General features: G+C 45.1%; 1 protein-coding gene across 3 annotated transcripts; it reads right to left on the reverse strand.

Moving 5' to 3' along the window:
* Positions 1 to 772: 772 nt before the first annotated feature.
* Positions 773 to 25,025, reverse strand: cep43 (centrosomal protein 43). 3 transcript variants are annotated; one of them, XM_069657436.1, is made up of 20 exons: positions 24,896 to 25,025; positions 24,315 to 24,368; positions 24,187 to 24,241; positions 23,234 to 23,322; positions 22,243 to 22,362; positions 21,584 to 21,610; positions 19,909 to 19,965; positions 19,746 to 19,816; positions 19,449 to 19,510; positions 19,135 to 19,196; positions 18,745 to 18,822; positions 17,969 to 18,022; positions 16,790 to 16,992; positions 10,233 to 10,307; positions 4,694 to 4,771; positions 4,248 to 4,357; positions 3,953 to 4,027; positions 3,593 to 3,626; positions 1,033 to 1,120; positions 773 to 950 (listed from the first exon to the last, which is right to left on the reverse strand). In XM_069657436.1, exons 1-20 carry the CDS (start codon positions 24,977 to 24,979, stop codon positions 870 to 872), a joined length of 1,557 nt encoding a protein of 518 aa, XP_069513537.1. In that variant the 5' UTR covers positions 24,980 to 25,025; the 3' UTR covers positions 773 to 869. The 3 variants fall into 3 exon arrangements, with proteins under 3 accessions (XP_069513537.1, XP_069513538.1, XP_069513539.1); XM_069657437.1 differs by lacking the exon at positions 10,233 to 10,307 and having other exon boundaries at positions 19,114 to 19,196; XM_069657438.1 differs by lacking the exons at positions 4,694 to 4,771; positions 10,233 to 10,307 and having other exon boundaries at positions 19,114 to 19,196.
* Positions 25,026 to 26,074: the final 1,049 nt, after the last annotated feature.

Consider the following 26,074-nt stretch of genomic DNA (forward strand, 5'->3'; position numbering starts at 1 on the left):
ATCCCACAGACGCTCCACTGGTTTGAGATCTGGGGACTCTGGGACACCTTGAACCATGTCTGCAGTGTGGCAGGGCGCATCATCCTGCTGAGAGAGGACACTGCTACTAGGGAACACTGTTTCCATGAAGGGGTGAAACAATGATCAGGTAGGTGGTACGTGTCAAAGTGACATCCACATGAACGGCAGGACCCGAGGTTTCCCAGCAGAACATTGTCCAAAGCATCGCACTGCCTCCGCCGGCTCGCCTTCTTCCCATAATGCATCCTGGTGCCAGGTCTTCCCCAGGTAAGAGACGCACACGCACCATTCTGTTGGATCGGACCACACGAGCCAGCCATCCCTCCCCACGTGCATCAGTGAGCCTTGGCCGCCCATGACCCTGTCTCCGGTTAAACGGTTTTCCTTCCGTGGACCACACAAGAGCTGCAGGCTTGGAGATGCTCTGACCCAGTCGTCTAGCCATCATCACATACTCACACTCGCCCATTTTTCCTGCGTTCAACACGTCAACTTCAAGGACACAATGTTCACCGGCTGCCTAACATGACAGGGGCCATTGTAACCAGATAATCAATGCTGTTCACTTGACAGTGGTCATAATGTTATGGCTGATCAATGTCTACATAGTGATTAGTTTGCTTATTAGTCAAAACTGTTCTGGACATGTGCTTAAACATCAGCAGGTCCTTTAGCAACATTAATAAACACTTACAGTCAGATCATCAGAAACATCAGCAGTGAATAATTCTGCTGAAACCTCTTAAAACAAACTGATTTATTTGCTCGTTGAAACTGTACAGACTTAAATATTGAAAATACAAAGAGGTGCATGCTGGGAAAGCCAAGCGTGGTGGACGATGGGGCGCTCAGGGCACCTCCTCGATGTAGTCGGCTCCATGACTCTGACTGAGCTGAGAGACGCTCAGGTCCTGTGTGGTTTCATCACACTGCAGAACAAAGAGCAGCGTGAGATTCAACTCAAACATTTCAAGGCACAGTACACGCAGGTGAAACCGAGCGTGTGGTCACCTTGTTGCTGTTCTCTGGTCCCTCGATGGAAACCTCCTCGATCTCCTCACCGATGCTCAGCTCGCTCTTGGAGAGATCTGACCGATGACTGAGACAAGCAGCACAAAGACATGACAGTAATGAATGTTCTGGTTCTGTGTTCAGCACATGTCTATGAAAATAAGCAGAGACTCAGGTCACAGGTCACTGAGTCATAATACAGTTGAGATCAGAGGGATGATTTTATTGACTTTAATATTCAGCAAGGACACTTTGATGATTATTGGACATTAAAGGAAACGGAGTCTAAGTTCTCCAAAGGCCCCTCAGCCAGCTGCTTTCATTAGCGGACGACGAGCCGGTTTAGGGAAGACCATTATTATTGATGCGCTCGTCTGGATAAGGAGCCAAAATGAACTTAATAAATAAATAATGACATGTTTTCAGGCCTTCTTCACACTCTTTGAGAAAGCATCAATTCAGTCGTTCAAATTCCCAAAACATCTTTTGATTTAAAAAAGTCTTAAAAAATAAAAACACGGTTTTAGAGTCTGAGCGCACGTCATCTCATGTTTCAGTAGAAAATGTTTTTATGTTACAATTTAATTTACTGCACAACGAAAGCAGTTAAATAATATCAGCAAATCACGACAAATCGTGTCACCCGCAGTCCAGTTCACATGATCCCATCTAAAGAATTAATTACACTGTAACTGCTGTTTATGTTTTTAAAGATGATTTTTTTGCCCTTTTTATGATTTTATTATTTTAGGAGGACAGAGGATAGTGTTGGAAGCAGGGGAAGAGACAGTGGGGACACGCGGCAAGGGGCCGAGGGCGGAGATGAACCCGGGGCCGCCGCGTTGAGGACTGTAGCCTCTGTATATGGCTGCTAAACCGCTGAGCCAAACCGGCGCCCAGCTGTGCTGTTTTTAATCCTGTTGTGACTGAGCCTTTATCTGATCACGATATTAGGCATGAGCTGCCCTCACACTGAGGTCCGCTGGTTGAGCCGAGGAGCGGTGCTCAGACGCTTCTTTCAATTACCACAGAGATCGCTCAATTCATGGCACAGAGAAGAAAGCAGGTGGCAGAGTAAGATAAGCCAGACAGGGTTACAGGTCTTGCTTTTTCAGTGGACATTACAGAACATCTGAATGTGATGAATGTTAACATGCAGGGCCGCAACAAACTCGTCACAGAGTACTCCGACAGCGCTCGTGCTTTACAAATGAAATGTGCTCTGTGGCAGGCGCAGCTGTCCCAGCACAACCCAGCCCACCTCTCCTGTCTAAAATCTGTACCTGTGGATTACGTAAGTATGGACACGTACAGGAACACACTGTTGGGGCTCATAGCCGAGTTTAAAAGTCGATTAACTGTCTTCACTCAGCTGGAGAGGGATTACGCACGTGAGAGAGGAGCTCCGAATGGAGCTGATCAAACTGTAGTGTAGCGCACCGTTAAAGTACGAATCTACATCTGATCGTTTGACATTACTTTATAACGGACAGCATTTGCATCAAAGGTAGTCTGAATGTTCGGGACAACATATGTATGCGAGCAGGTATTAACGTGAGGGATGAAGTCCAAACTGCGCAGTCGGCTGGCGCACGGACATCTGAGGGACATAATGAAAATCGCCACCGCTCAGAAACTAGTTCCTGATGATGAGGCTGGTAGAAGTGAAAAAGTTTCAGGTGCCGACCAGCAAGTGAAAATGTGGGTGTTCCTTTTCCTCAGTGTCAGTTTCACATATACTGCCGACCACAAACCTGACTAGTAAAATCTCTGTCTGTCTGTGTGTGTGTCTGTCTGTCTGTCTGTCTGTCTCTCTCTCTCTCTCTCTCTCTCTCTCTCTCCCTCTCTCTCTCTCTCTCTCTCTCTCGTCACTACACACTGGATTCCACAGGCCCTGATCCCAGAGCAGCTGGTTTAACCCCGATATCAGGTCGGACTCTCTGGACAACAGGTGGCTGTTTTGTAGCCTTAACCAGCAATATTTGAAATGAATAATTAATGAATCACAAAGAGATTTAAACACTAAATGTATTGTTGTTCAGAGTAGTGTAAATAGGACAAAGTTTACTATGCCACTTGTTGTTACACTTCCCTGTTGTACAGTATTATGTGCTATTATTATTAACCTATTCTTTCAGATGTATCATTGGTGAATGACAAAGACATTCACATTTGACATGAATCTTTGTTAATATGTTGCAAGGATCGCATGTTGCTTTATTAAATCTTTTGTTGTTTATGCAACAACATGAAATGCTCACTGATTGTTAAAAGTATCTGTCGGCTCTTATTGAATGATTTCAAATAATAAAACTGCAGTAGCCGATATGTCTATGTGTTAAGACATCATGATGTTGGCAAAAAATAGTCCGGCCCCTTTGAGGTCTCATCGGAACAAATCCGGCCCCCTACCTAATATGAGTTTGACACCCCTGCTTTAGACAAACAATACCATAAGTTTGTCAACAATCAATAAAACCTCAGTAGAGTGAATGGATTCACAGAAAGCCAAATATGGACACGCTAACACACTGAAGAATGAGCACACTGTCAGTCCTACCTGTTAAAGTCATCGTCGTATTCAACATCGTCATCTGTGAAACAAAAGTGTGTAAAATGAAATCATTTTCAAATCTCTTTGAAAAGTCGCCCAAAGTGAAAATGAACAGTGAACAGCGAGAAGCCTGAATATGTCAGCGTTTGCAGATGACACTCACATTCACAGAGACACAACAAAGGTATCAGCTCCCTCACTGTCACGTTGGAAACAGATTACTGTAAGCATCCCTACAACATACCGGTCAGACCATACAGCCTCTGAATGACCAAAACTTTACAGGGCAATGTAAGCTGCAGAGAAGCCACTCAGGGTTAAACCCTGCATCTGATTCAGTAATCGAAGTGACAGTTTGAATCCTACCTAAATGCAGAGATCCAGTTTTATCATTCAGGGCCTTCAAGTCTCTGACCCCCCCCTCTCTGGAGTTTGATGCTCCTGCAGGAAGACAAGACAGAAACCTGATGAACCCGACTCTGCATGGACGGTGCACAGAGACAGACATCTGAGGACGCACTGTACTGTGGGCATTCCTGATCCCCAGAGGGAGAACATTTTGGATCTTAATGACCAGGTCTTTCCTCTACCACCTCCTTCGGGACAATTGGTTCAGACTCTAAGAACAGATAATGGATCGAGTAGTTGGTTGAACTCTGACCTTTCCTGCTGTGGCTCTGCTCAGACGTGCTGCTTCCTCCTCCTGCTGGTCTCAGAGCCTCTGACAGGGACCCTACTGGACTCTCTCTGGCCCCGGACGCCTCCACCTTCCTGGGATACAAACAGCACACAGTCAGCTGAGGAAGGAAGGTAACCCAGACGACTTCTGGAGCTCCATTAAAAACATTTGATGTCAATACAATGTAAAGATTTTAGCTGCTTTGTGATGAATGTTTTCTATTTTATTCACTCTTTTTGACCGTGTCTGTTAAATTAAACGCCAGACTACAAAAGCGAACTTCCTGCAGACCTGCATGAACCTGAAGCATTTAGCATTATTCTTTCCTTCCACTGAAAATAGTCATTACATATCAATACAGAGACCAGTTCAAGCAGATAAGAGACAAATGGAGAAGGGAAAAAGAGAGAGGAGCACCTGAGGCTCACCTGAGCTCAGAGGTCTGACTGTGTTCAGAGGGAGGATCATCTCGCTCGCCCTCTGAGTCAGCAGCCAGGACAGACAGACTAAGACCACAGAGGGGGGAGACGAGGACGACAAGGGGACAAAAGAGAGACAGAAGATGAAGGCAAAGTCCTCACTTTGATGAAAACATACTTTTTATACAAGTTCCACATAAAAGGTTCCATTAAACATCCTCGATAGAAATCTTACTTTATATAAAGGTCCCCCTTTTATATAAACGTCCTCACTTTGTATAAACGTCCTCACTTTGTATCAAAGGTCCTCACTTTGTATAAACGTCCTCACTTTGTATAAACGTCCTCACTTTGTATTAAAAGGTCCTCACTTTGTATAAACGTCCTCACTTTGTATAAAGGTCCTCACTTTGTATTAAAAGGTCCTCACTTTGTATAAACGTCCTCACTTTGTATTAAAAGGTCCTCACTTTGTATAAACGTCCTCACTTTGTATCAAAGGTCCTCACTTTGTATCAAAGGTCCTCACTTTATATAAACATCCTCACTTTGTATAAACGTCCTCACTTTGTATTAAACGTCCTCACTTTGTATCAAAGGTCCTCACTTTATATAAACGTCCTCACTTTGTATAAACGTCCTCACTTTGTATCAAAGGTCCTCACTTTGTATCAAAGGTCCTCACTTTGTATTAAAAGGTCCTCACTTTGTATTAAACGTCCTCACTTTGTATCAAAGGTCCTCACTTTGTATCAAAGGTCCTCACTTTATATAAACGTCCTCACTTTGTATCAAAGGTCCTCACTTTGTATTAAAAGGTCCTCACTTTGTATAAACGTCCTCACTTTGTATAAAGGTCCTCACTTTGTATAAACGTCCTCACTTTGTATAAACGTCCTCACTTTGTATAAAGGTCCTCACTTTGTACAAACGTCCTCACTTTGTACAAACGTCCTCACTTTGTATCAAAGGTCCTCACTTTATATAAACGTCCTCACTTTGTATAAAGGTCCTCACTCTGTATAAACGTCCTCACTTTGTATAAACGTCCTCACTTTGTACAAACGTCGTCACTTTGTACAAACGTCCTCACTTTGTATAAAGGTCCTCACTTTATATAAACGTCCTCACTTTGTATAAAGGTCCTCACTTTATATAAACGTCCTCACTTTGTATAAACGTCCTCACTTTGTATAAACGTCCTCACTTTGTATAAAAGGTCCTCACTTTGTATAAACGTCCTCACTTTGTATAAAGGTCCTCACTTTGTATAAACGTCCTCACTTTGTATCAAAGGTCCTCACTTTGTATAAAGGTCCTCACTTTGTATAAACGTCCTCACTTTGTATCAAAGGTCCTCACTTTGTATAAAGGTCCTCACTTTGTATCAAAGGTCCTCACTTTGTATAAACGTCCTCACTTTGTATAAACGTCCTCACTTTATATAAACGTCCTCACTTTGTATAAACGTCCTCACTTTGTATAAACGTCCTCACTTTGTATCAAAGGTCCTCACTTTGTACAAACGTCCTCACTTTGTACAAACGTCCTCACTTTGTATAAACGTCCTCACTTTATATAAACGTCCTCACTTTGTATAAAGGTCCTCACTATATATAAACGTCCTCACTTTGTATAAAGGTCCTCACTTTATATAAACGTCCTCACTTTGTATAAAGGTCCTCACTTTATATAAACGTCCTCACTTTGTATAAAGGTCCTCACTTTGTATAAACGTCCTCACTTTATATAAACGTCCTCACTTCGTATAAACGTCCTCACTTTGTATCAAAGGTCCTCACTTTGTATAAACGTCCTCACTTTATATAAACGTCCTCACTTTGTATCAAAGGTCCTCACTTTATATAAACGTCCTCACTTTGTATCAAAGGTCCTCACTTTGTAAAAACGTCCTCACTTTGTATAAAAGGTCCTCACTTTGTATTAAAAGGTCCTCACTTTGTATAAACGTCCTCACTTTGTATAAACGTCCTCACTTTGTATAAAGGTCCTCACTTTGTACAAACGTCCTCACTTTGTATCAAAGGTCCTCACTTTGTATAAACGTCCTCACTTTGTATAAAGGTCCTCACTTTGTATAAACGTCCTCACTTTGTATAAACGTCCTCACTTTGTACAAACGTCCTCACTTTGTATCAAAGGTCCTCACTTTGTATCAAAGGTCCTCACTTTGTATAAACGTCCTCACTTTGTATAAACGTCCTCACTTTGTATCAAAGGTCCTCACTTTGTATCAAAGGTCCTCACTTTGTATTAAAAGGTCCTCACTTTGTATTAAAAGGTCCTCACTTTGTATTAAACGTCCTCACTTTGTATTAAACGTCCTCACTTTGTATCAAAGGTCCTCACTTTATATAAACGTCCTCACTTTGTATCAAAGGTCCTCACTTTGTATTAAAAGGTCCTCACTTTGTATAAACGTCCTCACTTTGTATAAAGGTCCTCACTTTGTATAAAGGTCCTCACTTTGTATAAACGTCCTCACTTTGTATAAACGTCCTCACTTTGTATAAAGGTCCTCACTTTGTACAAACGTCCTCACTTTGTATCAAAGGTCCTCACTTTATATAAACGTCCTCACTTTGTATAAAGGTCCTCACTCTGTATAAACGTCCTCACTTTGTATAAACGTCCTCACTTTGTACAAACGTCCTCACTTTGTACAAACGTCCTCACTTTGTATAAACGTCCTCACTTTGTATAAAGGTCCTCACTTTATATAAACGTCCTCACTTTGTATCAAAGGTCCTCACTTTATATAAACGTCCTCACTTTGTATCAAAGGTCCTCACTTTATATAAACGTTCTCACTTTGTATCAAAGGTCCTCACTTTATATAAACGTCCTCACTTTGTATAAACGTCCTCACTTTGTATCAAAGGTCCTCACTTTATATAAACGTCCTCACTTTGTATAAAGGTCCTCACTTTGTATAAACGTCCTCACTTTGTATCAAAGGTCCTCACTTTGTATAAACGTCCTCACTTTGTATAAAGGTCCTCACTTTGTATAAACGTCCTCACTTTGTATCAAAGGTCCTCACTTTGTATAAAGGTCCTCACTTTATATAAACGTCCTCACTTTGTATAAACGTCCTCACTTTGTATCAAAGGTCCTCACTTTGTATAAACGTCCTCACTTTGTATAAACGTCCTCACTTTATATAAACGTCCTCACTTTGTATAAACGTCCTCACTTTGTATAAACGTCCTCACTTTGTATCAAAGGTCCTCACTTTGTACAAACGTCCTCACTTTGTACAAACGTCCTCACTTTGTATAAACGTCCTCACTTTATATAAACGTCCTCACTTTGTATAAAGGTCCTCACTATATATAAACGTCCTCACTTTGTATAAAGGTCCTCACTTTATATAAACGTCCTCACTTTGTATAAAGGTCCTCACTTTATATAAACGTCCTCACTTTGTATAAAGGTCCTCACTTTGTATAAACGTCCTCACTTTATATAAACGTCCTCACTTCGTATAAACGTCCTCACTTTGTATCAAAGGTCCTCACTTTGTATAAACGTCCTCACTTTATATAAACGTCCTCACTTTGTATCAAAGGTCCTCACTTTATATAAACGTCCTCACTTTGTATCAAAGGTCCTCACTTTGTACTAAAGGTCCTCACTTTGTATTAAAAGGTCCTCACTTTGTATAAACGTCCTCACTTTGTATAAACGTTCTCACTTTGTATAAACGTCCTCACTTTGTATAAACGTTCTCACTTTGTATAAACGTCCTCACTCTGTATAAACGTCCTCACTTTGTATAAACGTCCTCACTTTGTATGGGTTAAAATCTCTTTCCACACAGTGTATGGAGCGGGCACTAACATGCAGAAAGTATTTGCTCTAGTTCAAAGTGAGCTCAGGGTTCACGTGACATTCAGGACAGCTACTCTTTTCGTCTCGTCCCTGTTGTTTGTGAATCTAAAAGCAGAAGTGAGCAGGGGCAGCCCGGAGCTCCTCGCTGACTCAGAGATCATCAAAGTTTGATGAAGTGAAATGTGACTCAGTCACACTCGTCCCACAGAGATATCACAGCGACACCGACACTCGTTTTCCTCCCACGCTCAGACTCATCCCACAGTGTCAAACACAGTTTCTGTCAGAGTCAGCAGAGCAGCTCGGGGCTCAGCCTCCTGATGACATCACACATTAAATGATGACATCACAGTGGCAGAGCAGGAGGTGGATATAAATTAAACACAAATCTGACTCAGTTGTCTGTGAACAGTGTGATTGTGGATGAATACTGTTAACAGGCAGTCCCCCCTGGTTTCTTCTGCTCCAGCTACACTGATGCATGCTGGGAAATCAGCAGCAGTCACAACACAAATGTCACTGTTAACAGAAACATTGTCCTGATCATTTAAATGTCCTTTGGGGGAACTTAAACAGGTGTCAAAAACCAGACAGAAAAGAACAAATGTAAGCTGTGGGCTGAGGTTTACCTGTAAAGTACCCTGATGCTCAGACGGGGTCCGCCCTGAGGGGAAACACTGAGCTCAATGAGCTCCAACTAAACAAACTCCTGCTTTTAAGTGCATGAGTCATAATAATGTTCAATAAGAATATATAATCGAGCATTTTTTCTGCTTTAACCCTGTAAGATCTGATCCATCAGATTATTTCCAGAAAATAAAGAAGAGTTTTGTTTTCTGATGCATCAGGTGTTTTTACTGGTTACATTATGTGTGTTTACCCATTAAAAGTCCTTCTTAGAGCTGCTATCACCACAGGGAGGTACCACACGTCTTACACGACACAGTTTGTAGCCCTGAAGCTCAGATCATTCTTTGAATGCTCCTTTCAGCATCTTTGAACTTAAACACCGATTTGTTTTCTGGAAATCAATTTGCAAGAGGACAAATTATTCCTCCATTATTGTTCAAAGCTCTCAGCGTACGTAAAAACCATACACCAGTTTCCACTCTAAATATCGTCAGTTTTGTCTTTGACACCTTGAATTAGTTTATTGAAACGATCGGATGCCTCATGGCTTAATGACGCACACAGTGCTAAAGAATGAATGCTGATAAACAGACACATTACCACAAACACCTGTTGGATCTAATTTGACACATTTTCGACACGATTTCAAAAATATTCCAGCCCCCTGCTGGATTATCTGTGCACTGCATGTGTCTGGTTTTATTCAACAGGTGTTTCAGGTAAAATATGATTAATACCTCAATACCTTTACTACATTCTGATGGTTATAGTTACATACTTTTATTCAGAGTTAAATAAACGTCTTTAAATCTTTATCAATCGTCTACAGCCCCCTGCTGACGGCCTGCAGCCTGATCATCATGTCTCTCATGTGCACGTTGTTATCTAAAGATTATCTGAGCTTTGTTTCTGTGAATGATGAAGAACCTTCAGCTCCTGGTTATCTTTAATGTTTCTGTGAACACGACCAACATGTTTAAACTCCTCCCCTTCTTTAACCACATGTTCATAAAGTCTCTCTGTTGCCTGATGAGAGGCGGACATGGACCGTGTGCTCACTCACTCGCTGAGGCTTCTGCCTCGCCTCATGGGGGACACCACCGGCCCAGAGAGACACTCCTCCCTCAGAGGGACAACACTACGGGGTGAGGAGGGGGCAGTCACAGGTAGAGAGGACAGGTGAAGAGAGGAAGGCAGGGAGGACGAGGTCAGGATGCAAGGAGGCAGGAGAGGACACAAGGAGACAAGGACAGGCAGAGCAATAGAGATACAAGGACATTAATGACAAAGTAGAGACACCTGGACAGGTGAGACGAGCTCAGAGGGACGTACAGGATGCACCAGACCTCATTAAGAAACCTCATATTTTATGTTCTCCTGTTGATGCATTTAGCTGCTGAAGACACTCGCCTCTCTCTTTCTGCACTTCACAATAAAAGCACTTTACAAAAAGGGGTCGGTTGGCCTTTATTGTGAAAGCAGAGGTGTTAAAGTTACAGAGACGAGCTCCACGTGGTGACTGTCCTCTGGTTTAAATCTATGATGGTCTACATGTATGTTCCTAAAAGCCGTTAAACTCTGAACTTCTCTTACACACATGAAGGAACAGACGACGTGTCAGCACATACTCGGAGTTTGGTTGGTGCATCCTGAGACGACACTGTGCCATAATGAGAGGAAGAGCTAAGAGACGCAAAGGAAGAAGAGAGGAGAAATGAAAGACAACAGCAGAGAGAAAAACAGGAAGTCACAGAGGAGGGATTTTACTTTTCATTTGAACCACTGTTAAAAATCACTGTTGATCATTCAAACAACCCAGTCTCTATGTTAAGAAACACATGTATTCTTCCATCAGACAGAAGGCTGCTTCACATCATACAGTGTTCACATGACTAACCAATGTTTCATGACTCCACTGACTACAAGGCCGGAGATATACTCGCTTCTTAACCTTGTGTTCGTACACAGCCGTCTGCGTCATGAACATCAGTCTCTGCAGTATGTGTGTTACTGGAGGATACCACTAGCGGCCACACCAGAGAGCTCAGGCCGTATGCAGCTACTGTATGTGCGGGATGTAAACAACAGACATGGAGACACCTGAGGAGGTTGGACAGAACACACCATCTGCTCCGTCCCCGCTCCGTCTCTCCAACATGTTCCTCCGTGCACGGACGTAACGCTCCCGGACTTGTTCCCATTTAGTTTTGCAGGTTTCCACGTCGACTTCTAAAACAGAACTTGTCTGTCTGCAGCTGTTTGACAGGCATGTTTGTCTCTGTGCAGTGGCAACGACACATCATACAGATGTCGATCATTGTGGACTTGCTGTATCAGCTCGTGTTCAGAACTTTCTGCCCTGTTGTCCCTGCTGCTGCGTTCACCCTGTCAAACCCCCTCCGCCTCTACACTGCCCCTACTGGTCATGTGCAGACTGCGTTTTGTGACCGCGTAGTGTTAACTTTAGAGGACGTGCACAGCCGATGCTCCAAACAGACACAGGGAACGTGGGGCAGCCGTCATGCTCACGCAAACGCCTAGTTAAAAGCAAGTATATCTCCGGCCTTAGAGTCAGTAGAGTCCGTTTTGTTGTTTAAAGCATCACATCCTTAACACAACCAAGTCACTATAGGCTGTGCCACGTGCTCAAAGGTCAGGTCACAGTCGAAGTAAGTGTGTGTTTTAGATCAAAGACAGGTTGGTTCAGACTGAGTTCAATGAGAGGACCTTAAAATCCTCTCAGTGTGTCCTCTCAGTGTGTTCTCAGTGTGTCTTCTCAGTGTGTCCTCTCAGTGTGTCTTCTCAGTGTCCTCTCAGTGTGTCCTCTCAGTGTGTCCTGTCAGTGTGTCTTCTCAGTGTCCTCTCAGTGTGTCCTCAGTGTGTTCTCAGTGTGTCTTCTCAGTGTCCTCTCAGTGTGTCTTCTCAGTGTGTCCTCAGTGTCCTCTCAGTGTGTCCTCTCAGTGTGTCTTCTCAGTGTGTCTTCTCAGTGTGTCCTCAGTGTGTCCTCTCAGTGTGTCCTCTCAGTGTGTCCTCTCAGTGTGTCTTCTCAGTGTGTCTTCTCAGTGTCCTCTCAGTGTGTCCTCAGTGTGTCCTCTCAGTGTCTTCTCAGTGTGTCCTCAGTGTGTCCTCTCAGTGTGTCCTGTCAGTGTGTCCTGTCAGTGTGTCTTCTCAGTGTCCTCTCAGTGTGTCCTCTCAGTGTCCTCTCAGTGTGTCCTCTCATTGTGTCCTGTCAGTGTGTCTTCTCAGTGTCCTCTCAGTGTGTCCTGTCAGTGTGTCTTCTCAGTGTCCTCTCAGTGTGTCCTCTCAGTGTGTCCTCTCAGTGTCCTCTCAGTGTGTCCTCAGTGTGTCCTCTCAGTGTGTCCTGTCAGTGTGTCCTGTCAGTGTGTCTTCTCAGTGTCCTCTCAGTGTGTCCTCTCAGTGTCCTCTCAGTGTGTCCTCTCAGTGTGTCCTGTCAGTGTGTCTTCTCAGTGTCCTCTCAGTGTGTCCTCTCAGTGTGTCCTCTCATTGTGTTCTCTCAGTGTGTCCTCAGTGTGTCCTCAGTGTGTCCTCTCAGTGTGTCCTCTCAGTGTGTCCTCTCATTGTGTCCTCAGTGTGTTCTCTCAGTGTGTTCTCTCAGTGTGTCCTCAGTGTGTCCTCAGTGTGTTCTCTCAGTGTGTCCTCAGTGTGTTCTCTCAGTGTGTTCTCTCAGTGTGTCCTCAGTGTCTCATTGTGTCCTTAGTGTGTTCTCTCAGTGTGTTCTCTCAGTGTGTCCTCTCAGTGTGTCCTCTCAGTGTGTCCTCAGTGTGTTCTCTCAGTGTGTCCTCAGTGTGTCCTCAGTGTGTCCTCAGTGTGTTCTCTCAGTGTGTTCTCTCAGTGTGTCCTCAGTGTGTCCTGTCAGTGTGTCCTCAGTGTGTCCTCAGTGTGTTCTCTCAGTGTGTCCTGTCAGTGTGTCCTCTCATTGTGTCCTCAGTGTGTCCTCAGTGTCTCATTGTGTCCTTAGTGTGTTCTCTCAGTGTGTCCTCATGTGTTCTCTCAGTGTGTCCTCAGTGTGTCCTCTCAGTGTGTCCTCTCATTGTGTCCTCAGTGTGTTCTCTCAGTGTGTTCTCTCAGTGTGTGTCCTCAGTGTGTGTCCTCAGTGTGTTCTCTCAGTGTGTTCTCTCAGTGTGTTCTCTCAGTGTGTCCTCTCATTGTGTCCTCAGTGTGTCCTCTCAGTGTGTTCTCTCAGTGTGTCCTCTCATTGTGTCCTCAGTGTGTTCTCTCAGTGTGTCCTCAGTGTGTTCTCTCAGTGTGTCCTGTCAGTGTGTCCTCAGTGTGTCCTCAGTGTGTTCTCTCAGTGTGTTCTCTCAGTGTGTCCTCAGTGTGTCCTCAGTGTGTCCTCAGTGTTTTCTCTCAGTGTGTCCTCTGTGTGTCCTCAGTGTGTCCTCAGTGTGTCCTCAGTGTGTTCTCTCAGTGTGTTCTCTCAGTGTGTCCTGTCAGTGTGTCCTCAGTGTGTCCTCAGTGTGTCCTCAGTGTGTTCTCTCAGTGTGTCCTGTCAGTGTGTCCTGTCAGTGTGTCCTCAGTGTGTCCTCAGTGTGTCCTCAGTGTTTTCTCTCAGTGTGTCCTCTGTGTGTCCTCAGTGTGTCCTCAGTGTTTTCTCTCAGTGTGTTCTCTCAGTGTGTCCTGTCAATGTGTCCTCAGTGTGTCTCCTCAGTGTGTCCTCAGTGTGTCCTCAGTGTGTTCTCTCAGTGTGTCCTGTCAGTGTGTCCTGTCAGTGTGTCCTCAGTGTGTCCTCAGTGTGTCCTCTCATTGTGTCCTCAGTGTGTCCTCAGTGTGTTCTCTCAGTGTGTCCTCAGTGTGTCCTCTCATTGTGTCCTCAGTGTGTTCTCTCAGTGTGTCCTCAGTGTGTTCTCTCAGTGTGTTCTCTCAGTGTGTCCTCAGTGTGTCCTCAGTGTGTTCTCTCAGTGTGTCCTCTCAGTGTGTCCTCAGTGTCTCATTGTGTCCTTAGTGTGTTCTCTCAGTGTGTCCTCATGTGTTCTCTCAGTGTGTCCTCAGTGTGTCCTCTCAGTGTGTCCTCTCATTGTGTCCTCAGTGTGTCCTCAGTGTGTTCTCTCAGTGTGTCCTCAGTGTGTCCTCTCATTGTGTCCTCAGTGTGTCCTCAGTGTGTTCTCTCAGTGTGTCCTCAGTGTGTCCTCTCATTGTGTCCTCAGTGTGTCCTCAGTGTGTCCTCAGTGTGTTCTCTCAGTGTGTCCTCTCAGTGTGTTCTCTCAGTGTGTCCTCAGTGTGTCCTCTCATTGTGTCCTCAGTGTGTCCTCAGTGTGTCCTCAGTGTGTTCTCTCATTGTGTCCTCTCAGTGTGTTCTCTCAGTGTGTTCTCTCAGTGTGTTCTCTCAGTGTGTCCTCAGTGTGTTCTCTCAGTGTGTCCTCATGTGTTCTCTCAGTGTGTCCTCAGTGTGTCCTCTCATTGTGTCCTCAGTGTGTTCTCTCAGTGTGTTCTCTCAGTGTGTCCTCTTAGTGTGTTCTCTCAGTGTGTTCTCTCAGTGTGTCCTCAGTGTGTTCTCTCAGTGTGTCCTCAGTGTGTCCTCTCATTGTGTCCTCAGTGTGTCCTCAGTGTGTTCTCTCAGTGTGTCCTCAGTGTGTCCTCTCATTGTGTCCTCAGTGTGTTCTCTCAGTGTGTTCTCTCAGTGTGTCCTCTCAGTGTGTTCTCTCAGTGTGTCCTCAGTGTGTCCTCTCATTGTGTCCTCAGTGTGTCCTCAGTGTGTCCTCAGTGTGTTCTCTCAGTGTGTCCTCAGTGTGTCCTCTCATTGTGTCCTCAGTGTGTTCTCTCAGTGTGTCCTGTCAGTGTGTCCTCAGTGTGTCCTCAGTGTGTCCTCAGTGTGTTCTCTCAGTGTGTCCTCAGTGTGTTCTCTCAGTGTCTCCTCAGTGTGTCCTCAGTGTGTCCTCTCAGTGTGTCCTCAGTGTTTTCTCTCAGTGTGTCCTCAGTGTGTCCTCAGTGTGTCCTCTCAGTGTGTCCTCAGTGTTTTCTCTCAGTGTGTCCTTTCAGTGTGTCCTCTCAGTGTGTCCTCAGTGTGTTCTCTCATTGTGTCCTTTCAGTGTGTCCTGTCAGTGTGTCCTCAGTGTGTCCTCTCAGTGTGTCCTCAGTGTGTTCTCTCAGTGTGTCCTCAGTGTGTCCTCAGTGTGTCCTCAGTGTGTTCTCTCAGTGTGTCCTCAGTGTGTCCTCTCAGTGTGTCCTCAGTGTTTTCTCTCAGTGTGTCCTCAGTGTGTCCTCAGTGTGTTCTCTCAGTGTGTCCTCAGTGTGTTCTCTCAGTGTGTCCTCAGTGTGTCCTCAGTGTGTCCTCTCAGTGTGTCCTCAGTGTGTTCTCTCAGTGTGTCCTCAGTGTGTCCTCAGTGTGTTCTCTCAGTGTGTCCTCAGTGTGTCCTCAGTGTTTTCTCTCAGTGTGTTCTCTCAGTGTGTCCTCAGTGTGTCCTCTCAGTGTGTCCTCAGTGTGTCCTCAGTGTGTCCTCTCAGTGTGTCCTCAGTGTGTTCTCTCATTGTGTCCTGTCAGTGTGTCCTGTCAGTGTGTCCTCAGTGTGTTCCCTCAGTGTGTTCTCTCAGTGTGTCCTCAGTGTGTTCTCTCATTGTGTCCTCTCAGTGTGTTCTCTCAGTGTGTCCTGTCAGTGTGTCCTCAGTGTGTCCTCAGTGTGTCCTCTCAGTGTGTCCTCAGTGTGTCCTCAGTGTGTCCTCTCAGTGTGTCCTCAGTGTGTTCTCTCATTGTGTTCTCTCAGTGTGTCCTCAGTGTGTTCTCTCATTGTGTCCTCTCAGTGTGTTCTCTCATTGTGTCCTCTCAGTGTGTTCTCTCATTGTGTCCTCTCAGTGTGTTCTCTCAGTGTGTCCTGTCAGTGTGTCCTCAGTGTGTCCTCAGTGTGTCCTGTCAGTGTGTCCTCAGTGTGTTCCCTCAGTGTGTTCTCTCAGTGTGTCCTCAGTGTGTCCTCAGTATGTTCTCTCAGTGTGTCCTCTCAGTGTGTCCTCTCAGTGTGTCCTCAGTGTGTCCTCTCAATGTGTCCTCTCAGTGTGTCCTCAGTGTGTCCTCTCAATGTGTCCTCTCAGTGTGTCCTCTCAGTGTGTCCTCAGTGTGTCCTCAGTGTGTCCTCAGTATGTTCTCTCAGTGTGTCCTCAGTGTGTCCTCTCAATGTGTCCTCTCAGTGTGTCCTCTCAATGTGTCCTCAGTGTGTCCTCAGTGTGTCCTCTCAGTGTGTCCTCTCAGTGTGTCCTCTCAGTGTGTCGGTAACTGTGTGAGTTTGATTCTCACTCTCTCTGACTGTTTGTCCTCTCTGATGAGTCGTTTCCTCCAAACAGAGAGCTACGATGTACAAGGCAGCAGAGACACACAGGCTCGATACGGAGAACAGCCCGAAAATAAAACAGAGTTCTGCATTCCTGAGGCTGATGCTGACCTCTGAAGTGCTGTTGTTTCCACTGACAGGCTCAGATTGTTATTCTAAGTGTGTGACAACATGACAGAAAGGATCCCTACAGAGATAGACCTTTTTGTTACAGAGGAAGATGATTGTTTTAACCACAGACAGACGTTACATCGCTCTCTGCACACACACCAGACTCCATTCAGAAAAACATCATTCATCAGCACATCATCATCGTCACAGGTCAAAGGTCAGGTGCCCTTACCAGCCGTAGGTCTTCTGGGGTTTAGGCAGAGGGTCGTCAAAGAACGAATCTCCCTCGTCAGGATCTTCCTCCACCTCCAGGTCCAGGTCCAAACCGTCCCTCTTCAGACCCGAGGACGAGGCCCTGCTTCCGGACGCCTCTCCGTGTTTGGAGCCCTGCTGCAGGAAGTCTCCTTTCCCCAGAGACTTCAGAGCCTCCGAGTCCTGATCAACGACACATGACAGAGAGGAGCTCGAGGTCAGACGCAGGATGACTGCTGCGACGTGCTGATACCAGACGCAGGATGAAACAGGTGATGATTAAGACTTGAAGATGTGAAGAACAAAGTAGACCCAGAACTGCTGCAGCACCATGAAGAAGTTTCATGTCATAAAGCAGCCAGCAGCTTCAACATGTAGCACGTCCTCCGAGGTGAAGCGCTGACATGTTAAAAACACTGGTTTCAACCTCCTTCAGTGTGAATATGAGTGACATGGTTTCAGAGGAAGACACGATGAGATGAGGTCATTAACCGAGCTCCATAGACTGTATACAGGAAGTGATCATATAGCCCCAAGTATATAGAAGTCTATGAGAAAATGGTCCTCCTTCTCTCCTGATTTTTTCCCTCAGTAAGCATCACTGATGCTCCCATTTAGAGTCACACAGACCAGAAAGCAGGGGAGGGTTTAGGGCGGGGCTACCTGTGATTGACAGGAGGTTACTATGCCGACCTGAAAAATGTGTTGTTCAGTGTTCAGTTGGACTTAACGACACTGAGGAGATGACTTTGCTGTTAGCTAGCTACAATTATCATCCAGATTAATATCACAGGTACTGTCAATTGTGGAAGCACCTTGCTAACCATGTTACCCCCTCCCTCCTCTCTAGCTCCACCCTCTCGCCCAAATATGGTCACTTCTGGCTCATCACTGATGAATGAGGTCACAGTGGCCACGTCGATTCTCATATACAGTCGATGGAGCACCATGATGGAAACTGTGTTTAGTCTCTTAAAGCACTGATTCATCCTATAAACCCAAACAGCAGCCCGGCCCGCCCTGTGAGCAGGACGCTCTGCTGGCACAGAGAGGGACTGAAACATGTGGGAGTCAGAGTTAGTAAGCACAGGTGCTGTTCATGGTGAGAGCAGTGAGTGTTAGCATGATGCTAGTGTTGAGCTGCTTCTCATGGCGTTACCTTGGCTGCTGTCTGACTCTGTCCTCTGTGATTCTGGCCTTTAAATCTGGGGATCTGTGCACGACAGGGACACCGATCAGCTGACACACAACTGACACACACCTGACACAGTCACTTCCTGCCTCTGAGTGTAAAGGCCCCACAAAGCTCAAGCTGACTTTGAACTCAGTATCTACTTGATCAGGTTTCCCTGTTCAGTCTAATACACTCTGTTATGATCTGAAGCCTGCTGCAGTTCCTCTGGTGTCCACTTGAGGCTGCCTCCAGCAGTGAGTCAGTCCCCATAGAGCCCCATGTTAAACTTTACAGCAGAAATAAACATGTTTACAGCCTGGTACAAAAAACAGTTTGGGTCTCTATAGCTCATTTCTCTCTTCATGACAACTGTACGGGGAGAATCTTTATACAGCTCACCTGTTTACATTATATTAAGGCTTACAGTGATGCATCATTAGGGGCGTGGCCTCTTTGAGTGACAGCTGGGAGCTGCTAGCTGTCTGCTAGGTGTCCCCTCAGCTAACTCAGTCACTGAACGTAACCTCTGGGCCGTGTTTGTGCTGTTGGAGCCTTTTGGAGATTTGTTCATGTAAATATCAGACAGATAATCTGTGTGTGCGCTTTGTTTGACTAACAGACCAGACAGACAGTTTTTACACTCAATGTATTGTATTGTTACAAAGTCTGAGCTGTGTGGAGTGAACAGACTCTGCAGGTGTTCAGTCGTTACAGGAATCAGCAGGTAACACTGAGACGTCACCAGGTGTAAGCAGACGTACCTTACTGACAGGTGGAGAGCTGATTTTGTCCTCATGAACGAGACTCAGAGGCTGACTGACGTCACAGTCCTGAAGCACCTGAACACAGACAATACATTCATTCATCAGTGATCGGACTGCAGGTCGTCACACACCTGAGGCTGATGTCATCACTTCTGCAGGTACTTATATTGCATATTTCAAGGCTCCTGACGCTCGTGGAAACTTAGATTTAAAACTTCAGCGTTTGATTAAATCAATATTGAATTTTACACCATTTCTAAGGATCTGCAGGAACTCATGTTTAGCCTAGCTTAGCACAAAGCCTGGAGGTAAGGGGAAGTCTCCTCGACATCATCAGACACAATCTGATCTGTAACTGCAGTGAACCTGATCGTGTGTGAGTCTCACCACGCTCCGGCACTGGGCGAACAGACGCTTGTAAAACCCCAGAAACAGCTGGAAGTCGATCGCTGAGAACAAACAAGCAAACATGTTGGTGACGAGAAGATACAGACACAACAGACAACAATAAACGAGCAGTGAGCACATCAGGATGAACCCATGACGCAGGACACCGAGGGTCATGTCTGAATACACCAGGCCAACACCGACTCCACCCACAGTTTAACAACATGTCACAGCGCGTGCTCTGTGTGGTCGTGCTGCGTCGTGTCACGTGCTGTTCACAGCTCGTCGCGTGTGCTCTGCAGACGTCGTCTTACCTTTAGAGAAGCTTTTGTCTGCAGCTCTGAGCTCGTCAGTGACGAACCTCTCCAACATGTTCCTGCACAGAATCACAGTTCAGATCATTCTTCACATCTTTCTGGTATTTTCACGCTTTTCTTCAAAGGATTAAAATCAACACAGACACGTTTCTGTTCCAGATGGACGTCCTCAGTGAAAACACTTTATATAAACACAAACAGTGACCAGCTCATACAGGAGTGATTTTCAAACTTCCTGTTTCCTCCAAAATAAAGTGCAGTCAGTGTCAGTGTGCACTCGTGCTGCAGACGTACTTGTTCAAAGTGGGGAACAGGTCAGTGAACACACTCTTCAGATCTTCTCTCAGAACCGAGCCGCTCCCGTCCTGCAGGGGAAAAACAACAATAATAAACCTCTACATCGCAGGCTGTGATTGGTCGAAAGTGATGACATCACACTCGGGTGTTGGACACTCACCTTGTCGTAAAAGTTGAACTTCTTCCGAGCGTGTGCGATCTGTTTCTGAGTCGGTTCCTGTGAGACACGAAGAGCACTGATAAACGTATACGATACATAAATACTGAACATCGTAACAACGCGAGGAACAAAGGAAGGAAGGCCTCAGGGACAAAAGGTGTTTCATGCTCCAGAGGTTTAACACCTCGGCAGGAGCTGCGCCGTGCAAACAGGAGAAAGATTGTGCTCGTACATCAGTAAACTCTCAAATCACACTTAATGCTACGTGTCATCATGCTAGAATTACCCAGACAGTCATAATGTGACACTTGCTGCCTCCTCTTTATAAACCTGTTAGTTCCTTGTGAAGAAGCTCATTAGTTCCAGGTTCCTTTAACCACGTCGCTGTCTGTTTCCACCACTAATCTGAAAGCCCGCAGACATTCAGTCCACAGAAGTCACCACATTATAACATCATCATTATTTAATACATCAGCATCAGTGTGTGTGTGTGTGTGTGTGTCTGTGTGTTACTGAGAAAGCAACAGTCTGAACAAACCAGGACACACTGACATCAACAGGAAATCAAATCACAATCTCTGCTATTTGGGTTCACAGTTCAAAAGCATCACAGTGGATGAGACGTGTGTGTGTGTGTGTTCGTGTGTGTGTGTGTGTGTGTGTGTGATCAGATGCAGACTCATGTGTGTGTACACGTGTGAACATGCAGGTGTTGCCGTGCAGAACCAGCGAGCGGCAGCTTCTTCCTCTGCGCTACATTTAGCTTTGGTCTATTTATTAGCTTCGATGCTGCAACAAGTTCAACAAGATTCTGCAGCTCAGTCTCAGGCGACGCTGCAGGACGTTAAACTCAGCAGTGATCCTGCAGCTCAGTCTCAGGCGACGCTGCAGGACGTTAAACTCAGCAGTGATCCTGCAGCTCAGTCTCAGGTGACGCTGCAGGACGTTAAACTCAGCAGTGATCCTGCAGCTCAGTCTCAGGCGACGCTGCAGGACGTTAAACTCAGCAGTGATCCTGCAGCTCAGTCTCAGGCGACGCTGCAGGACGTTAAACTCAGCAGTGATCCTGCAGCTCAGTCTCAGGTGACGCTGCAGGACGTTAAACTCAGCAGTGATCCTGCAGCTCAGTCTCAGGCGACGCTGCAGGACGTTAAACTCAGCAGTGATCCTGCAGCTCAGTCTCAGGTGACGCTGCAGGACATTAAACTCAGCAGTGATCCTGCAGCTCAGTCTCAGGCGACGCTGCAGGACGTTACACTAACAGCAGTGATTCTGCAGCTCAGTCTCAGGTGACGCTGCAGGACATTAAACTCAGCAGTGATCCTGCAGCTCAGTCTCAGGCGACGCTGCAGGACGTTAAACTAACAGCAGTGATTCTGCAGCTCAGTCTCAGGCGACGCTGCAGGACGTTAAACTCAGCAGTGATCCTGCAGCTCAGTCTCAGGCGACGCTGCAGGACGTTAAACTAACAGCAGTGATTCTGCAGCTCAGTCTCAGGCGACGCTGCAGGACGTTAAACTCAGCAGTGATCCTGCAGCTCAGTCTCAGGCGACGCTGCAGGACGTTACACTAACAGCAGTGATCCTGCAGCTCAGTCTCAGGCGATGGACGACGTGTGCCGTATGAACCTGCAGGTGAACACTACACTGATATAACTCTAAGACACACAGCTCACCTTGGGGACGCTGTCACTCCTCTCGGCCTGTAAAACAAGACGACAGAAACATCTGTTATTATCATTATTATCATTATTATTGTTATTATTATTAACTCACATCATATGAATGAAATCCTATTAAACATGAGTGTGCTGACGGAGCGGAGTTATTGATCTCCACCTGCCGTCTGTCTGATTAAACATCTTTGTTTAAGGAACTTCACACGAGGCAGCAGATCAAATCAGCACTGACATCAGAAACTCCTTATATGGTCAAAAAGGAACCACACAGCGGGCTGTGATAGGCTGACTGAGCTGAGCTTTAATGGTTTTAACACACATTACTGTCCTGAGTGTGTACTTAGAGAGCAGTTGGTGTTGGACGTGTTGGAGCCTCAGGTGGGCTTGACGTGTTGTCAACAGAGCTGTCAATCATGAGGTCACACCCCCTTTTTACAGCATCACATAACTAGGAGGCGGGCTTTAAGACCTGTACTGCAGCCGGTCAGCAGGGGGCGATAGAGAGGGTTTGGCTTCATGTCGGCCATCTTTTACAGTCGTGCAGTAAAATAAATCCTATTTAATATATTCACTGAAGTACGGTGAGTAAAGATACTTGGTCACAGGGTCTGATCACAGCAGCTCTGGCAGCTGATTGGTGGATGTGTTTGTCTCACCTCAGAGGGTTTGTGTCGCCTCCTGACGAGCTCCAGCAGCAGAGGAGAGTTCCTGTTCACCTCTGACTCTGACAGACCCAGATCTCTGCACACCGGGTCCCGACCGTCCAGACCGTTCAGCTGCAACACGACGAAAACACAGCAAACATCAGGACATCATGTGACCTCAGCGTGTGACAGTAAACAGCCTCGACCGAGGAAACCGCCGAATATAGGTCTTAAATATGTTCCTTCATTAACCGTCCTGTGAGCGATCACAGGTAGAGCATCGGGACTGGCTGAGATGTTCCAGGTGTTCTTCTGTTCACTGTGAGTCAGGTTATCCAGCCAATCACAGTCAACAGTCCTGTTGCAGCATTCGAAGGTTTCAGGACGTTCAGACGTTTTAATGTGTAAATATTTATAAGCAGCTGAGATTGTTAATCATAACGAGATGTCAGCAGGTCCTTAAACGCAGCACCAAAGACAGCACTGAGGTTTAACTCTTTGCTGTATGTCACAGGGTAACAATGGAGTGCTGCGTCATGATGCTGATATAATAGAGTTCACACTGATAAACAGGGATGATTGCTGATTTTCTGTTAAGCCGACATAATCAATGATACGGTGGAAACACGAATCTTCAGTGATCAGCAGGAAGAGAAAGTCCCTGTCGTCTCTGATCAATCAGGATCAGAACAAACCTCAGCTTCAGACACACTCTGTGTTTCCATGCTGACCCAGGAGCCAAAGACAACAACAACAATAATAACAATACAACATTAATATCAGTGTGCCGGCGTCAACAGAAAGAGCTTTGTGATTCTGACTGTGCAGACAAAGAGAAGCAGGAAACGTGTCTCTGGTTGTGGTTGTGAACGAGTCCGTGTTGGTGCGACACATGTGACAGAAACCAGGAAACAGGAAGTGAATTACAACAATGTGAGATCTCATTTTAACAGCCACAGACCGCAGAGACGCTGCGTCAGCCGCCGAGCTCTCCGACACTCACCGAGTTGATCTCCGGCTGGAACACGGCCAGCGTGAAGTCCAGGTTAAACACCTGCAGGAAGTCCACCATCAGACTGGCCACCAGGCGGCCTGCAGGGAGACAGGGCGGATCAGAGCGAGCACCTGAACGCAACACCAGCCGGGGGGAAGTCACAGAGGATCCTGTGTCTGCTTCAGGTGTTGGTATTTGTTTAAGATCGTTGAGTTTAAACTCACAGGTATTAATGTCAGTGTCAGTGGAGAAATATGATGCAACAATCTAGAGACTGAATGTTTTTAAGAAGAGCTGCAGCGATTAATCGAACAGAGCAACATAATCACCGAACATTTAGATAATCGAGGAATCATTTTGCTGATTTAAAAAGTCAAACGTCCGCCCCTAACTTTCCCTCAGGATCAATGTAGTATCTATCTATCTATCTATCTATCTATCTATCTATCTATCTATCTATCTACTTACATACTTACATACTTACACTAACATACTGCATGCATACTGTTTTTAATAATGAGTTGTTCGAAACAGTGCAGATACATTTTCGGTTGATAAATTAATGACTTTGGTTCAAGAACAAACTGAAGTCTCGTCGTGTTTGCAGAGCAACAAAACACTCTTGAAGTACATGTAAAAGTCCTGGCTGTCTGATGGCACCACATCGCCACCGTGTGGTGACAAATGTGAACTCCAACAACTCCAACCCTGAAGCCCTTTCAGCACAGATCCCATCTGTGCCATTCAACACGTAAATAACCAGCAAACATCAAATCAACCAGCTGAGGGAACAACAGACTGAACGAGGAGGGGAAGACTCCAACGATCATGATGAAGGTGAAATAAAAAATATAATGATGAGACACAAAACTTTGGTCCTTGAAGCAGAAAAGTCCATAAAGATACATTTAGTAAAAATAAAGAAAATAATAAAATCGAGAGATAACAAATGAAAGCCTCACCGTCTTTGGTGTTGAGGAATTTCTTCAGGTTTTCATTGATCAGAGGAGTTTTATTCTGAAAAACACATTTAGTATTAAAAGCAAGTACAGACTTTAAACAGCTGACAGGATGTGAAGTGACCGTTTACCTCCAGTTTGTCCTGCTCCTCCATCGCCAGGAACACTGCAGCCCTCATCTCTGCCTGCAGGAGACAACAGGTGAGTCAGACAGGTACAGACTGATGATAACCAGCAGCATCACTCCACGTCATCAAACATCTGACAAAAAAGTGTTCTTAAAGTGTTGTTTTTATTCTAAATAACACGTCAGACGTGGAATAAAACGTCACCATAGTACGTTTAATATGTATATATATATATATATATTATATGAAGTCACCTTCCTGCTCTGATCATTCAAACAGCAACCCAGCTGAGAACCACAACATTAGCCGCCTTAGCACTGCTAGCATCAATAATGATAACGTTATTAGCTCTTTAGCTCACTGTTAGTGACACAATTCATCCCCGTGCTTCCACCTGCACTTTGAAAATAAATAACGGAAATAAAGTCAGAACAAAAACCCAGCGACAGACACAACTAATCAGTGAAAGTCTAACTGACAACCGACAGACTGTTAGGCTAACGTTAGCCTAGCCTAGCCTAGCATCCCCAGCCGGCCGGCCGGGCAGTTAAAATCAACCATATATATGAGTCTTTCTTCCGGACCTTGAGCTTGTTGAGGACTCCGCTGTTCTCCAGGTTCTGGATCAGCAGGTCCCTCAGCTCCGTGTCGTCCTCTGTGGCTGACATGTTCGGCTCAAGCTAACTGAAGCTATCAGCTAATGGCTGCTGTCAGGACAACAGACCAAAACAAACAACCCGGAAGTTTCCCCTTCTTCTTCTACTGTTTAATGTCGGCTCACATACAGCTGACTGACGCCGCCTGCCGGACGGTAGGTAACCGGAAATGTGGTTCGTATTCTTCAGAAATAGAAACATGAGCTCATCGAACTTAACAATAAACTTAAAAGTATTTTATAATAAAAATACATATTTTTGTTGTTGTGATGAATTTAGTTAAAAGAAAATTTTAAATGGAAAAAAATGCATCATCCATTTATTCGAGAAAAGTGTATTTTTTATATCTGCTGATTGTGTATGTGCCTGTAAACAAATGACCCATCTCACATGGGCTCTCTTTACATTGGATCAGAAATGTAAATAAACATCTATATTTAACAAATATTTATAATGATTATATCAATATCTCCCTGTAAAATAGATAACATATCGCACAGTTCTATCAAGGAAACTTTTAGATATCTATAGGCCCAGCATGCACCTGGGGTTTGTAGTTCTTATTAACTTTGTCTTTGTTTCCAAAAAAGAAAAACTAAAACAATTATTTGTATCAACTTCTTTTTGCCTGCAGATGTTTCTCACGTGCTTTTATTGTGGAAAACGTCAATATTAACATCGCTATGTAAAATATAAACAGTAAACAATAAGACATAATAACACAGCTTCTCTTTTTAGTCATAGAGCTTTATTTGTAGTTTATCTGTGTAATCTGCGTATGTTGTAGCTGTGAGATTATACACACTATCAATATTATTATTATTATTATTATTATTATTATTATTAGGGTCAGTGTTTGATGCTGCCTCAATATAAATCATTTGAATCAAACTGTGCAAAATAAGAAAGGGATTGTTCATTAATATAAAAGGGAAAGAATAAAAGAGGGAGTGAGAAAGAGAGAAGAGGAAGGAGGATAAAGACGAGGAAGATGGAGGAGGAGAAGAAGAAGGAGAGAAAACAAAGTGACCAAAAAACGTTTTTCAGTCTGGGAGTTAAGGTCCAGGAGGTGTGTGTGTGTGGGGGGGGGGGGGGCTTTAGTGCTCA

The sequence above is a fragment of the Semicossyphus pulcher genome, unplaced genomic scaffold (genome assembly GCF_022749685.1).
Source record: "Semicossyphus pulcher isolate SPU_LCO1_2020_fin unplaced genomic scaffold, fSemPul1.0.p SCAF_11, whole genome shotgun sequence".
NCBI lineage: Eukaryota > Metazoa > Chordata > Actinopteri > Labriformes > Labridae > Semicossyphus > Semicossyphus pulcher.

Bases quoted from the DNA above. Each gene is read 5' to 3' on its own strand.
- cep43 (XM_069657436.1), bottom strand. From the start codon at position 24,979: ATGTCAGCCACAGAGGACGACACGGAGCTGAGGGACCTGCTGATCCAG. The intron at 23,323-24,186 runs GTGAGGCTTTCA...GTCTCCCTGCAG, and splicing joins ATTCCTCAACACCAAAGACG to GCCGCCTGGTGGCCAGTCTG. The intron at 16,993-17,968 runs GTAACGCCATGA...GTCGTTGATCAG, and splicing joins AGAGTCAGACAGCAGCCAAG to GACTCGGAGGCTCTGAAGTC.